The sequence below is a fragment of the Drosophila obscura genome, unplaced genomic scaffold (assembly GCF_018151105.1).
Source record: "Drosophila obscura isolate BZ-5 IFL unplaced genomic scaffold, ASM1815110v1 contig_14, whole genome shotgun sequence".
In the NCBI taxonomy this organism is placed as follows: Eukaryota; Metazoa; Arthropoda; class Insecta; order Diptera; family Drosophilidae; genus Drosophila; species Drosophila obscura.
Genome location: NW_024542724.1, coordinates 954,033 through 967,198, shown reverse-complemented (window position 1 = coordinate 967,198; position 13,166 = coordinate 954,033). Strand labels below are relative to the sequence as shown.

Genomic DNA, 13,166 nt, shown 5'->3' with positions numbered 1-13,166 from the left:
CCATCCCACCCCACCCCACACACAAAGCCCCCCAAGCCCCACTTTGGTTAGTTTTTTGTGCCCAACATTTAGAGCGTACACAGGTGCATCTGCATGTGTGTGTGTGTGTGTGTAAAGGTGCTGTGGAATGTCAGTGTGTGTTTGGCACGCATGTTCCAGGCGCTTATCGCCATCGTCGCATCGTCGGCTGCTGGTTAGAAAATCAAGTAGTGTGAGGCACGAGGGAAGCAGTGCCTGCCCCAGGGCTAGAGGCGAGGGAGGGCGCAGGTTCAGGAGCGTAGTGTTGGAGGGTTAAAGGTACGAAGGTGGGATTCTTGGCAGGCAAGATGAAATTCCGTTAGCTAAATTCGATTTTGCACTTGAGCCGCTTGCCGGGCTGGCTAATGCAGAGAGCGACCAGCGACCTTCCCCCTCTCTTCGCTCAGTGGCAGTCGGTGCCAAAGCTTTCGCCTCTGCCCGATTTCCATCACTCCCTTGCCATCTTTCTTTCCTTCTGTGGCCTCGCTGGCCAAGTGGAAGTTGCACAAAAAAAAAAAAGAAGACTGTTAAAAACTAAAGCTAATGCGCTTAGTCAAATGGCACAAAAAGAACGAGGGCTGATCGAGCAAAATTCACAAATTGGGAACAGTATTTCCTATCAAAAAAGGAGGCTAAAACTGGGGCAATTATTTATATTATAAATATAAATATTCAGGCGGGAAAATATAATTACAGTGAAAGATCTCTTGGGGGGACACGTATCTATCTTAATCGCTATCTTATCGCCATTGCGACCTGGCCTTAGACTATGCGGAGCATATGCTCCTCTCGTCTACTTATCCCCTGGCCAACTCTCTAAGCAACCTCCGCTGTGCAGTTATTTTTTCTTGACGTCGGCATACTTTTCGACACTGAAAGCAATTTGAGGTACTCAGCACAAGACAGTGGCAGGCACACAGCCGTAGAAAATACTCAGACGCATTTGCATGGGACATGTGCATTGCACGTCGGTATTTGCATCTTCAATCCGCCATTGGGTTGTTGGGTTGTTGGGTTCTTGGGTTCTTGGGATGTGATTCTAAATATCTATGGCATGGCATCTATAAGCCAATTTCCGCTGCTTGCCACCTACTATTTACATATGTGTGCATTGCTGTTGCTGTTGCTGTTTCTGTCTCGCGTCGCGCTAAATTAACGCAGTTTGTCATTTTTGTTGCATTTCCTTTGGCAGCGGTAGCGCGCTTCCTCGCTGGTATACTGTATGCTAATGATGACTTTGCCATAAGTATTTCCGCTGCATTACAAATGTCATGATGGGAGGATAAGGGAAATAAATACAGTGCGTCCTAGAATTATGTATTCAAGGAACAGGAACCGAAGCAGGTGCAAATATCTCTGAGTAGTGCTTCGCCTTTGGCGGTGTTGGAAGTGTTATTGAAAAATATTTAAAAGGAGATTTAAGAGCTGATAATAATATTTGATTTGATAATTTGTATCTCTCAGTCTCAATGCATCACATCATTAGGTTTTAGCTTAGATCTTTTGCCACCAAAAGATCTTCCACTAGGAGGCTTCTTCGAGGGGTAATCTACAGTGCGTGTCACTGCTATATGGAACGCATTCAGAGACCCTTGCAAAAACATTTCAATATCTTAACTATCTGCTAGTCCACATATACGTACATATACTTTTGTCAGGCAGTGCCTGCAGCAAATTTGATTAAGCTGCGCCACGATTTATGCTTGCAAATTATTTATATATAAATCTAACTAACTATTTGCCTGCATCGCGGCGTCATCCAAGCAGGACGTCAGCCCTTTCCTGTTTTGCCTGCCACATGCAGCCCCCACCCCTCGGCTCACCAACCCACATGCTGCATGCCACTTAAAGCGTGCCGCACTGGAGCACACACACACACACACACACACACAGACACAGTGGAACACATTTTGAGTAATAAACTCATTTCATATGCTGACTGCTTTTTCATTTCAAAACTTTTTTTCGCTCTCCCTTACTCCACTCCACTTCTCGCTCCCTCCTTTGGTTTCCCTGTTGTTTGCTACTTGTTAGCAAAGGGCTGATGGGGGGAGGGAGGTGTGAAGAGACCGCCAGCAGGGTCAAATGATATATGAGTATGAGTTTTGTATATACCTGGTAATTGTATTTTGGAAGGGTATACCAATACAGTTCCACTCGTGTATATACATAGTCCCCTTGGTTCGAAATGAGTTCGATGCCGTCTGAGATTTATTTTGATGGCTCTTCGTTATTCAATTTAATTTAAATCACAATCTTTTGCTATCTTCTTGAGCCGCACATCACGCCGTGCACACACACAGCCTTTATCTCTCTTCTCTCTTGGTTACCGTGCATCCCATCTGTTCACTACTCAATTCTGAGTTCAAGTCATCGCTATTAATATTACACATTAGAGATACTTATTTGGGATACCTATTGGGGATATTTATTCCCAGTTTTGCCTTTCCTTTAGGGTTCAACCTTATTCAGGGCTTTCTACCATTTCTACCTTATTGCTCCTCTTTTTCTTGTAAAATGCAATTGGGACTTATGAAAGGGCCCACCAGTAGAACCCTGCAGAGAGGGTATCTCACGGTCGTATGATTTATCTCTTGTTTTCCTTATATTTTTTGTCCGCCAGCTGGAACCCTTTTTTCTGTTGTGGTTCCTTGGCTGGAGAGTTTCTGGAGTTTTGTTGCTATTGTTATTGCTGTTTCGGTGCAAGTTGTCTGGGAAATATTAAATATGCATACGCTAAATGCAGTCCAAGTCGACTGCGGCATCCGTGCCACTGCCACTGCCACTGCAACTGCAACTGTTCCCCTTCCTGTTGCTATAGATGATATTGCTGCTTTTGTTAGTGTTATTGTGACTGTGTTAAATGTAGGTGAAACTGGCTGTCAAAATTCCTGACACAGCTGTAATGAAATTTGCACAGACCACGTCGTCAGCATTCAACCCCAACCCACTGCCGCCTAACCTCATCTCAGCCCTCCGCTAAACACAGTTGAGTGACATTTTAATAAAGTGCTCACTCGTTCAATTAAATGCCTCAGGCTTATGGCAAACATAAAAAAAAAAAAAAAATATAATACAACAACAAAAAAACCACCCCAGAGAGCATAAAAAACTAAACTGCAACAGAAGACAAACAGGCAGTCAGTCAGTCAGTCAGTCAGTCAGTCACTAAGTCAGTGTGTCAGGCGAACCACGGAGCGTATTCGTAATATCTGACTGTATTCCGCTGATGTCTTTTGTCTGTCATTCGATTGTGTTTAGCTAACAAGAGAGGGATGACAGGGATGCACTGGGATAGCTGCAGCTCGATGGATGGCTGGTTATGTCAGTGCACTACTACCGTTTATTTGTCTGTGTCTGTGGATGTGTGTGTTTTCAGTGCAATGAACACATCGGTTGAGAGCTGTGCAATTATGTGGAAGACTGGAAATTATAGACTTATCAGGTGGCAAAGGTAAGCCATCTTGGCAATAGATTAGTTGATAAATTAATTTAATGAAATGCGCTCTAGCTAAAAGCCATGAGCAAAGGCTACTCAAACTTGAACAAGAGCTCCGAATGGGCTGCTCCTTCTTTCTATTCTTGTACTTTCGACAGGGGACTGTCCCTCGATCGATTCCCCCTATTGATGCCCAGAAGCTTTGCCTCTTATTATTGAATTTATTAGCTTTGGTTTGACCTGCCAAACTTGATGTGGAAAATCTTTGCGAAATAAATTAGAGGCATGTAATATGATTTTGGGCCGTGTGTTTGTGTAGCAGCCAGAAAGATGGTTTCTTTTTACACTCTTTGACAGAAGCGCAACTCTTAAAGTGCAAAAGTTGGTGGAAGAAGGACTTGGCCATAGCCGAGGCAAATCAAATTGAGCTGCCGCATAAACTGCAAGCGACTGAAAGCTGCAAGGGAAATGCAAAAACTTCTGCGACTTCAGTCCACTCAACAACTGTCGACATCTTGTGGCAATTTCAGGGACGAAAAGCGGCAAGCGGCAAGCAGCAAGCGGCAAGCGGCAGTAAAGAAAAGACAACGAAAGTCGGCATCAACTATGAAAATTGGCACATCAAGTGCTTTAAGCGGCAATCGTTTATCTCCGGGCTGGGGGGTGGTGGGCAGGTTAGAGGAGAGCGAGCTCCCGAATATATAGATGTGGCTGCATTAGCTCTGCGACACGACACGACAACCAAGGCGAATCGCATTACAGGCCAAATAAATTTCACGGCATGTAGCAAGCCAACGAAACAAATGGAATGAAACACGTTCCAGCTTGTCCTTGAGGGGATACTCGTAGGTAGGATGCGGATTGAATAAGCGGGAAAGCAGATGCTCCCCAAAGTCGTTTAAGGGAATGCCACTTGAAGGCAAATCAATCCTTGGCAACTTCGAGTATGTACACAAATACTCGTATAACTACAGCAGTTGCATATCTGCTCTTCCAGCTGCAGCAGATAATCAAATATGTACATTTTTTTTTTTGGTCTTTAGAACATCAAAGATCCACCAGCGTGCAGAGATGGAAATTATACTTATTGTGGGTGTTTGAGAGATGGCCCAACGAATGTAGCCATAGTCCTACAACTCAGACTATTTTGATTTACAACCCATTTATTAGACAGAGCTAAGTGGACCGTGGACCCAACGGGTGTGGTGCAAGCCAATATAACTATATAAATTTAATAGTTTCTGAAATTAATTTTGCTTAAAGTTAATTTATTATAAAACTCGAAAGGTTCTTAATTTTTGCAGAATTTCTCAGATTTCCTTTTTATAACATTCAGTTTCCCTTTGGCGCAAATAAAATTAATTGCACAGTCTAAGACCGCATGCCATTTTATGGGACAATGAAAAACTAAGCCCTAAGATTGAATACAAAATGGGCCAGGAAGGAGATGTGTGGATACAGATAGAGAGAGAGAGAGAGAGAGAGAGAGAGAGTGAGACAGCGACAGCGACAGAGGGACACAAGAGGAAGTGAACTTTGTCTGTTTCTTGCTTTGAGGCGCATATTCTAATCACCCGAGTCACGCAAATGTCAATGCTGCTGTCAAAGTGTCAATGAAATGTTCAATGGAAATAAAATGCGCAAATAATAGGCGGAAGAGGCGTACACAAGCCAGCAGCAAAATGGGCTGACAGAAGGGGAGAGGCAGAATGTGCTGGATGAGTAAAAGAAAGTTGCGGAAGGCGCATAAACTTTTTCCCGGTTCTGTTTGCCCTCGGAACAGTTATTGAAAATATGGCTTTTATGGAAATGCTGTGGAAAATACGTTTCTCCAAAGCTTCTCCTTCAACTTCTTGCTCCCTTCCTCTTCCACTGGCTCCATCTTCTTCTCCTCCCTGGTATTTGTTTTATTAATAAGGCGCCAAGGCGAATGTGTCTGTGCGTGCGGAAGTGGTCTAGCGTGCCCCAATTTATTCCTCTTTCTCTCACTCTCCATGGCTACTACCACTAACCCCGCTCAATTAAATTTTACAGGACTTGAGGCCTGGCGGCCTAGGCCTCGACTAGTTAGAGGCAACAAAAATTAATAAAGCATAAAGCCAACTCATTTTTACTGTCACTACGGAATCGACTGTGCTGGTGGTTGTGGTTGCGGATTATAGTAGAGAATTACTGGGATCGTATTGCCTAGGACACAGCTGAATGAGCTGAGTTCCGGTGAACAGCACTGCCGGGTTAGATAAATATTCCTATCGGCTTCAGTTAAAAGCTAAGCTAAGATTTAGTGAGCAATAGTTACTACGTCCATCAGCTTGAGTGTTTTTCTTTTGCAAATTTACAAAGTTTTACAGTCGACCTAATCAGGGGTGCCACAGAAATCACTTCCGCTGGAAAATCACCTCAATTCCATTCCGCGGTGCCACACACCGATCGCTCACAATTTATCCAGCGATTTGATTAAATACACCCATAAAACACACCTAAAACGATTCGAATCTTACCTTCATCCAACCCTCATTAACCCTCATCCAAATAATTTAACATAATACATGTTAAGTTAATAAAATAAGCATTTAAGTAAATCGCTATTCAATCCGCTGACTAAATTTTCACTTAACGATTCCGCTCTCAATCCGCTGCAGAGCGAGGTGGCCACCTAGGGCGATTAGATGTCCTAATCGTCGAAGTTAATACAGTAATGCCTTTTCTAAGTCGAATTCGGAGAAATATATTTAATAATAATTATATTGAAAGCATTCTGTTTTTCTTTAATTAAGTATTACAAAAAATAGCTTATTGTAGTAAAACTTCCTTTAGGTCAAACGTGTGCATACTTTTTGTGCATATTGTGAAAACATTTGTGGTCATTTGTAGTTCTACCAGGTGGCATCGCTTCAAAATGCCAAAACATAACTAAGAAACCATTTCTACACATTATTGCCATTGCATTTATGTCAAAAACCCCTGTTCGGCTAAGCGCAGACCCATGGAAGCACAAATAGAAGCATAGCTCGATCATTATACCAAAAACTGGTAATTGTAATGAACTAAATTAGCAGTAGTTTGAGAAGACAATCACAAAAACCACATACGTATCGTCTGAACGTGAAAACGAGTCCGATGCGCATCTGAGAAGCCTGCGCTGCAAGGTTTGTATTCTAATATGTTGCCTCCGTAGTTCTTCGATGGCCAACAGTCTCGGTAAAATCATTTTAATTAAGTTTACCGTAAAATTCAGATGTGTCTTTTTTTTAACAGCCGATTGCTGCCATGCACGGAGAGTTGCCAGACAAAAGGCTAGGGTTTCCGAGTACATTGTTTTGTTTGACTCGCACGATATGGGAGTTTTTTTTTGCTTTGAAATTATAAAAGTACAGCTTTGAAAAATCAATTATTTTATATAATAAAAGAAAACAATTAAAAACCAATTGTTTTGATAAAATCAATAAAACTGCAAAATGAACCCTATTCGAATTGAATTTTGAAAGGTGTCAGCCCTGGCCTTAGTTCACAATGGTTTGTGACAATGCTAAGAAAAATTAAATCGGTCGGAATTCTGTGACACGGCGGAAATTTTTAAGCGAAAATCGGCTGCGCGATTTTGAATTTTATTATTTAGAGACAGAATTTAGCGAAGAATTAAACCACGTCTAAAAATTGTCAGTACTTAACTTTGTAATTTGTACACTTAGTTTTAGTCCAGTTTAGCGCCGAATTCAACCACATTTATAAAATTATCATTTCGCATTCAAAATTTGTTCGTTCAGTTTTAGACCAGCTTAGCGAAGAATTAAACCACATTTCAATATTATCTTTATTTCGCATTCGAAATTTGTTCGTTCAGTTTTATACAAGTTTAGCGAAGAATTAAACCACATTTTAAAATTGTCCTTATTTCGCACTCGAAATTTTTCGTTCAATCTTAGTCCAGCTCAGCGCATTAAGCCACATTGGCTTATCGATATTCGACGTACCTGCGCCACCTGCTGAAAAATAGGCACACTTTACAAAACTACACACTGGCGCCACAACAACTTGCGCTTTGGCGGCTTTGCCAATGTACGCTCTATCGGCTATCGAAATCCATAAATTTTAAGCCTTCCTACTTTTTAAAATTTTAATTTTGATTTAATTAAAATTTTTAATTCGCACTTTTTGCAAAATATTTACTGCATCCGCTTCTGTGGACGCGACTCTACTTTTATACCCTTACTGCTCGAACTGCAGATGAGAACATGCAGCCTACGACAGATCGTGTAAGATCTACGTAATGGTGCTGAGAAATCGCTAATCGATCTTGAATGTTACACCGCAGAGACAATGAAACAGACAACAAAGGGCTAGAAGGGTTGATGAACGTCCCCTTGATGGCTGTCCAGCGAGGGATCTCCTTCACGGATGCGTCCAGGCTTAATCAGCACCAGCAAGCATGGCACCCAGGACGCCAACAGAATGCAGGACTACAAACGGCTCCAATAATTTCCTCCTACGAGGGCAAAATTTGGTTTGCTACTTCGCTTTGACTGAAAGCGATATGGGGCGCACCCATTTTAATGTAGTCTTATGCGTTTAAATACAAAACTTTTATTGGAATTTAAACGGAATCACTGTATCTACCCCCACCTGGGGCAATATGCATAAAAAGAGCTGGTACGCGTTGTCACAGGCAGATGAATGTCGATCGAAAGCACAGTCATCTACAGCCCGTTCAATTTCGTCCTTGTTGGAACGGTCTTGGTAAAACTCCTTCACATTTTCTTTAAACACAATATTGCCCTTTGAATTCACTAACCCCAATACCATGAAGGAGCACAAGTGGTAACACTTGAACGATAACGGGACCACTGGCGTGTACATCTCTACTTGGGTAGCCAGATCTTTATCTGCAACCGTCACCCCGTTTTCTATTTCGCAGATTTCCAAACTCCTGATTATTATTTTTTCCAGGTCCAATACACCCTGGTGATAAGCTAGGCAGCCGATCAGCAGAGTCAATGCCACCATAATAGTCCTCATTCCGATTAGTTATTCCGTTCTTTAATAATCTCTCGCTCGGCCTTGCATACGATTTTATAGCAAGTGCTGCCCTCCGTGTCTAACAGAATATGCCAAGCCTTTTGTTCCACATTATCCGATGCGAATCAATAATGGACCAAGGTCTGATTTTCGCGATCCGAATTTAAGTATCTTGATCAGACATGGTCCGGTTTTTACTTTCGCAAAAATATTTACTTTTGAAACGGGAAAGTTGCGTAATCCCGTTTAGCGAAATGCAACATTTTTCCCATTCAGATTAAGGATTACGATTAATTTACAATTTCACTTTGCGCCCCAACTTACAGAATTGTTATTTATTCTTGTTTTATTGTTATTCAAGGCCGAGAAAAAAATGTGAGCTCCAAGGCCAAGGCCAAGCCAAACGAGAAGGAACGTGGGAGTCGTTTCTGGGGACGCGACTCTACTTATGCCCGTACTTATGCCCCAGTCAGTACCCTGCAGTTCTGGCAGTCACCTCATGAAAAAATTCATATGAAAAATTTTTCGACGTCGACTTCGCTGCCGTTGACGACGTCGACGTCAGCAGAGAATTTTTCCAAGCTTCACTGCTGCTAATAGCCTTTTCACACTGGGGACCATCCACCATCCATTTCTGGGATGGTCCGTAAGGTTTTGCCGTTCCGAAAACTTCCCAGTTATTCCACCATCCATCTGGGATGTTCCTAATTCTCACGTTTCAGTGCGGTATTTTTTCGATAATTGTCAAATGCAACAATAAATATTTGACATTCACAACAAAAAATCGGAATTCACTACGAAAATGTAAACAATGACAGACAGGAAAATGGTAAAAAAACAACAAAAAAACATCTGATGTGTCAAAATTGTCTCAGATACACAACTCTGTTTGTGGACTATCCTCTGGAATCCTCTCATTTATGAATGCTCTGCAAAACTCAAGCAGGATATTGCACACGCTATAGGCTGACAGCCTTCCGACTATTCTTTACTCAAAACAAAGAGCCCAAAGTATACGGCTGTACAGAACTTAGCTTTAATAACGCCTCGTTGTTTTTGGGTACATCTTTCTCCCAAAATGTCCCAAACCGCTCTCAACACACATATAATTTATATTTTTATTTAAAACATTGATTGGATTTAGTATAAGCAGTCACAAATGACCACAACCTTCCGGGCTTCAGTGTTTTCAAAACAGATATCCATTCTATTATCTCCTCCTCGTCAAAGTTATCCTCATCTTCATCGTCCATGTCCAACAACATGATTAGCTTGTGCAAGAATATTTTTTGCTGCTGAATCACATTCACGACCATTGAAATGTTATTTATATTCATTTTAATTAAAGTAAACAAATTTTCACCGCACGCAATTGTGAGCAACAGCTGTTTCTCATGGATGGTGGATGGTGTCAATGTGAATCGGTGTTTCACATCTTTCAAAAATTCCCACCGTTCCCCCAGGATGGACTCAGTGTGCAGAGAGTATAACCGAAACGGATGTGTAAGAAAGAGAAGCAGATATCCATAGATTTCCCTCTCCCTCTTACTTCTAATTTTTGGGTGCCTTCGTTCGACTCTCACTCTTCTACTCTCGCCCCTTCTCACTCTTTGTTCTCACTGTTCCATTATGCCCGAGTCAAAAGCATATTTTTCGTAAAAAGTAGTACCGAAAAATATTTAATGGCGCACCTACTTTTTTATACTCTTAAACTTTGAGCGCAATTATTTACTTCAATAATTTATATCAATAGCCTTATTATTATTATTATTTGGTAGCCTAATAAAAAGTAAATTGTTATTAAAGTCTATTATATAATAATAGTAGCGATATCATTTAAACAAACTAATTTTATATATAGGTACTACCATAATTTAATCTTATTGCTACCATGTTTTTTTTGCAGGTTTCACGATTAATTAATTCAGGTAAGTGAACTAAGTGAAAACAGTGCGCGTTTCTACATAAGTTTAAGTGTTACTTGGGTTTTAATAAAATCTAAAATGCAGAAAGCAGAATGCAACACAAAATACGTCTAGAACATTCTAGAAATGTGTTAGCCGAGTGCGTCGCACATAGGAGCCTCAGCGGAAGGGGGTGACAAAAGTCAAAGAATTTAATGAACGCTTTGGATAAAATGAATAAACTCATTTATATTTTCCAGACCTTTGGAAAATGTAATTTTCAAAATATTCGGTATTCATGTTTAAGAGATATGAGCAATCAAGGTTGAAAATTTTTTCCGTTTCATAGAAAGTTCTAGAGAAAAATTTTGACTTGTAATGTTTAGGGGTTGCTACCACGAATAGAAAATACACTTTTTTGGTTATATATAATTTTAAATTCGTCGCTTTATTTAAAATAATATTGAAACTTAGACACTAGTTCATTTTAATAATAATAATAAGCTGAGGTTGATATATTTGGTTATGCAATCTATTTGCAAAAAAAAGGGATTATTATTATTATTTATTTTATACCTTATTTTATAATTTTATTTTTATTTATAGAATGTCAGAACCCACAAACAAAATTAGACGTGTCCTATTTAATGACAATGGTAAGTTTGCATACCCTTTAAGCAATACCTCAGTTAATAAAATATTTTTTACAGAGGAGCCATCACCCAATGATGAGGTGATATCCGTATTGAGAGGTAAGTTTCCAAATCAACACTGTTAAAAATTTGGATTCAATATGAAAAGATATGTTTATTTACCATTCCATATTTTTATCAGTTTATTTATAAATTATACTTTTTCAAAATCATTTATTATTTATATTTTTAGAAGAGATGAAGCTGCTCCGTGAACAAAATGCTGTGCTTATGAAAAAACTAGATGTAATGGCGGAGAAGCTCGCAGAAGCCACCGCCCTTATCAAAGTGAGCGTTAAGGTGGATGAGGTCCCGGCTGCTATGAGCTTGTCAATAAAGTCGGAGGAGGAGCTCGATCGTTTTAAGGAGTCATTGACTCCTCAGATAAAAGATTTCTACGTAAGTACCATAAAAAAAAACTTCTTATTAAAATTATAATACCTTCTGCAAGAGCTTGCAAATTTTACATAGTCTCAAACGATTTATAAACATAATTTTTTACATATTCACAGATAAATAAAGTTCGGAAGATGCTGGAAAGCTGCACCCTCTCTAAGTGCCTGAAAAGTGTTGTAAATGAGAATACAATCAACACATACAATTTAGACGGCACTTGCGGCAAAAAGCGGCTAAAAAGCAGAGTTGGCCTGTATTCGATTCTCAAAGGTAAGACTAAATACATCATATATTACTTGTTAGCTTAAAATACCTTAAAATAATACATATTACCTTCAGATGTTCAAATTCCATAAAAATATAAAGAGAAAATATTTGTTTTTTATAAAATTTCAGAAGCATTGGAGCAAATAAATCCAATAGACTCGGCCGATAGATCAATAAGAAAGGCGATCCAAAATGTAAAAAATAACACCACAAAGAAGAATACCAGAAATAAATAAAAAATAATATTGACACTTAAAATAAATATAATGGTTTTTTAATGAAGTTTTTGTAAAAGAAAGTAACATGTGACTCTTTTCATGAAATTATGAAATTCATGAGAAGTCTATGTGGCTTCCTATATGAAATTATCGATGACATTTTTTTAATTTCATGAAAAGAGTCACATGTGACTTTCTGTAAGACATATTTTGAACAGTCACTGGTGACTTCACATAGGACATATATTGAAGAGTCACGAGTGACTTCCCTATGGACATATATTGAAGAGTCACGAGTGACTTCCCCATGGACATATATTGAAAGTCACGGGTGACTTCCTATAGTACATAATTTGAAATATATATATATACATTTTTTAGCATACGATTTTTTAAAATTTTAGAATTAAAAAAAATTTGTACATTTTACATTTTGTTGCTACATTGTTATCTACATCTTCAATGTATATTCTACATCTAACATTTTTGCATGCTGGCTCCAGGCTCTCTTGAAATTTTTTAGAGAGAGAGATAGCGCTCTAGAGCCTGCCGAGCCGCGCTTTTGTATGCATACAGCATACGAAGGCACACGAAGTTGGTTCTATGCCGCTGCGACAGCCGAGCCGAGTCGTCGCGACGTAAGTTAATTTTGCAAGACGCTTACCACCCCAATATTAAAAAACTGTTATATTGTATATATCCCTCCAACGATAATTTATTTTAAGATGGTATATTCGGATTCGGTATAATGATCGAATATACATATATAAAAATACATAATATATTTAATGCATGACTTCACATTGGAGTAATTGTCATTAGGGTTTTCAGCGTGCGACGTATTTAACGACGGTAAATAAATTCGTTTCTCAACTCATAAAAAGGTATTCGTCTCGAAAATCGTCCGCTTCGCACAAGTACGCACACATAAGCACTTTCTGGTTCTGTGTGTACTCACACATGCAAGCGGATTCTATTTTTAGATTCGTACGCTCTCAAATTTGTGCGAACGAGATGGCGCGAATTTCTTCGCATGACGAAAAATTGGCTTGCATATGGCAATTGAAATGTATGAGCGTTACGCATCTTACACCTTACAGTGGATAACATTAATATTCGGTTCTTTTTATACCCGTACTCAAAAAAGAGTTAAGGGGTATATTAGATTTGTGGTAAAAGTGGATGTGTGTAACGCAGAGAAGGAAACGTTTCCGAC

General features: G+C 39.6%; 1 protein-coding gene across 1 annotated transcript; it reads left to right on the top strand.

Annotated features, from left to right (window-relative positions):
- Positions 1-10,371: 10,371 nt before the first annotated feature.
- Positions 10,372-11,990, top strand: LOC111077880. The gene is made up of 6 exons (XM_041596319.1): positions 10,372-10,401; positions 10,984-11,033; positions 11,090-11,129; positions 11,263-11,468; positions 11,582-11,735; positions 11,862-11,990. The coding sequence occupies exons 2-6, from the start codon at positions 11,025-11,027 to the stop codon at positions 11,966-11,968; spliced, it is 516 nt and encodes a 171-aa protein (XP_041452253.1). The 5' UTR covers positions 10,372-10,401; positions 10,984-11,024; the 3' UTR covers positions 11,969-11,990.
- The last annotated feature ends 1,176 nt before the right edge of the window (positions 11,991-13,166 follow it).

Bases quoted from the DNA above. Each gene is read 5' to 3' on its own strand.
- LOC111077880 (XM_041596319.1), top strand. The intron at 11,469-11,581 runs GTAAGTACCATA...ACATATTCACAG, and splicing joins CTCAGATAAAAGATTTCTAC to ATAAATAAAGTTCGGAAGAT. The intron at 11,736-11,861 runs GTAAGACTAAAT...ATAAAATTTCAG, and splicing joins CCTGTATTCGATTCTCAAAG to AAGCATTGGAGCAAATAAAT.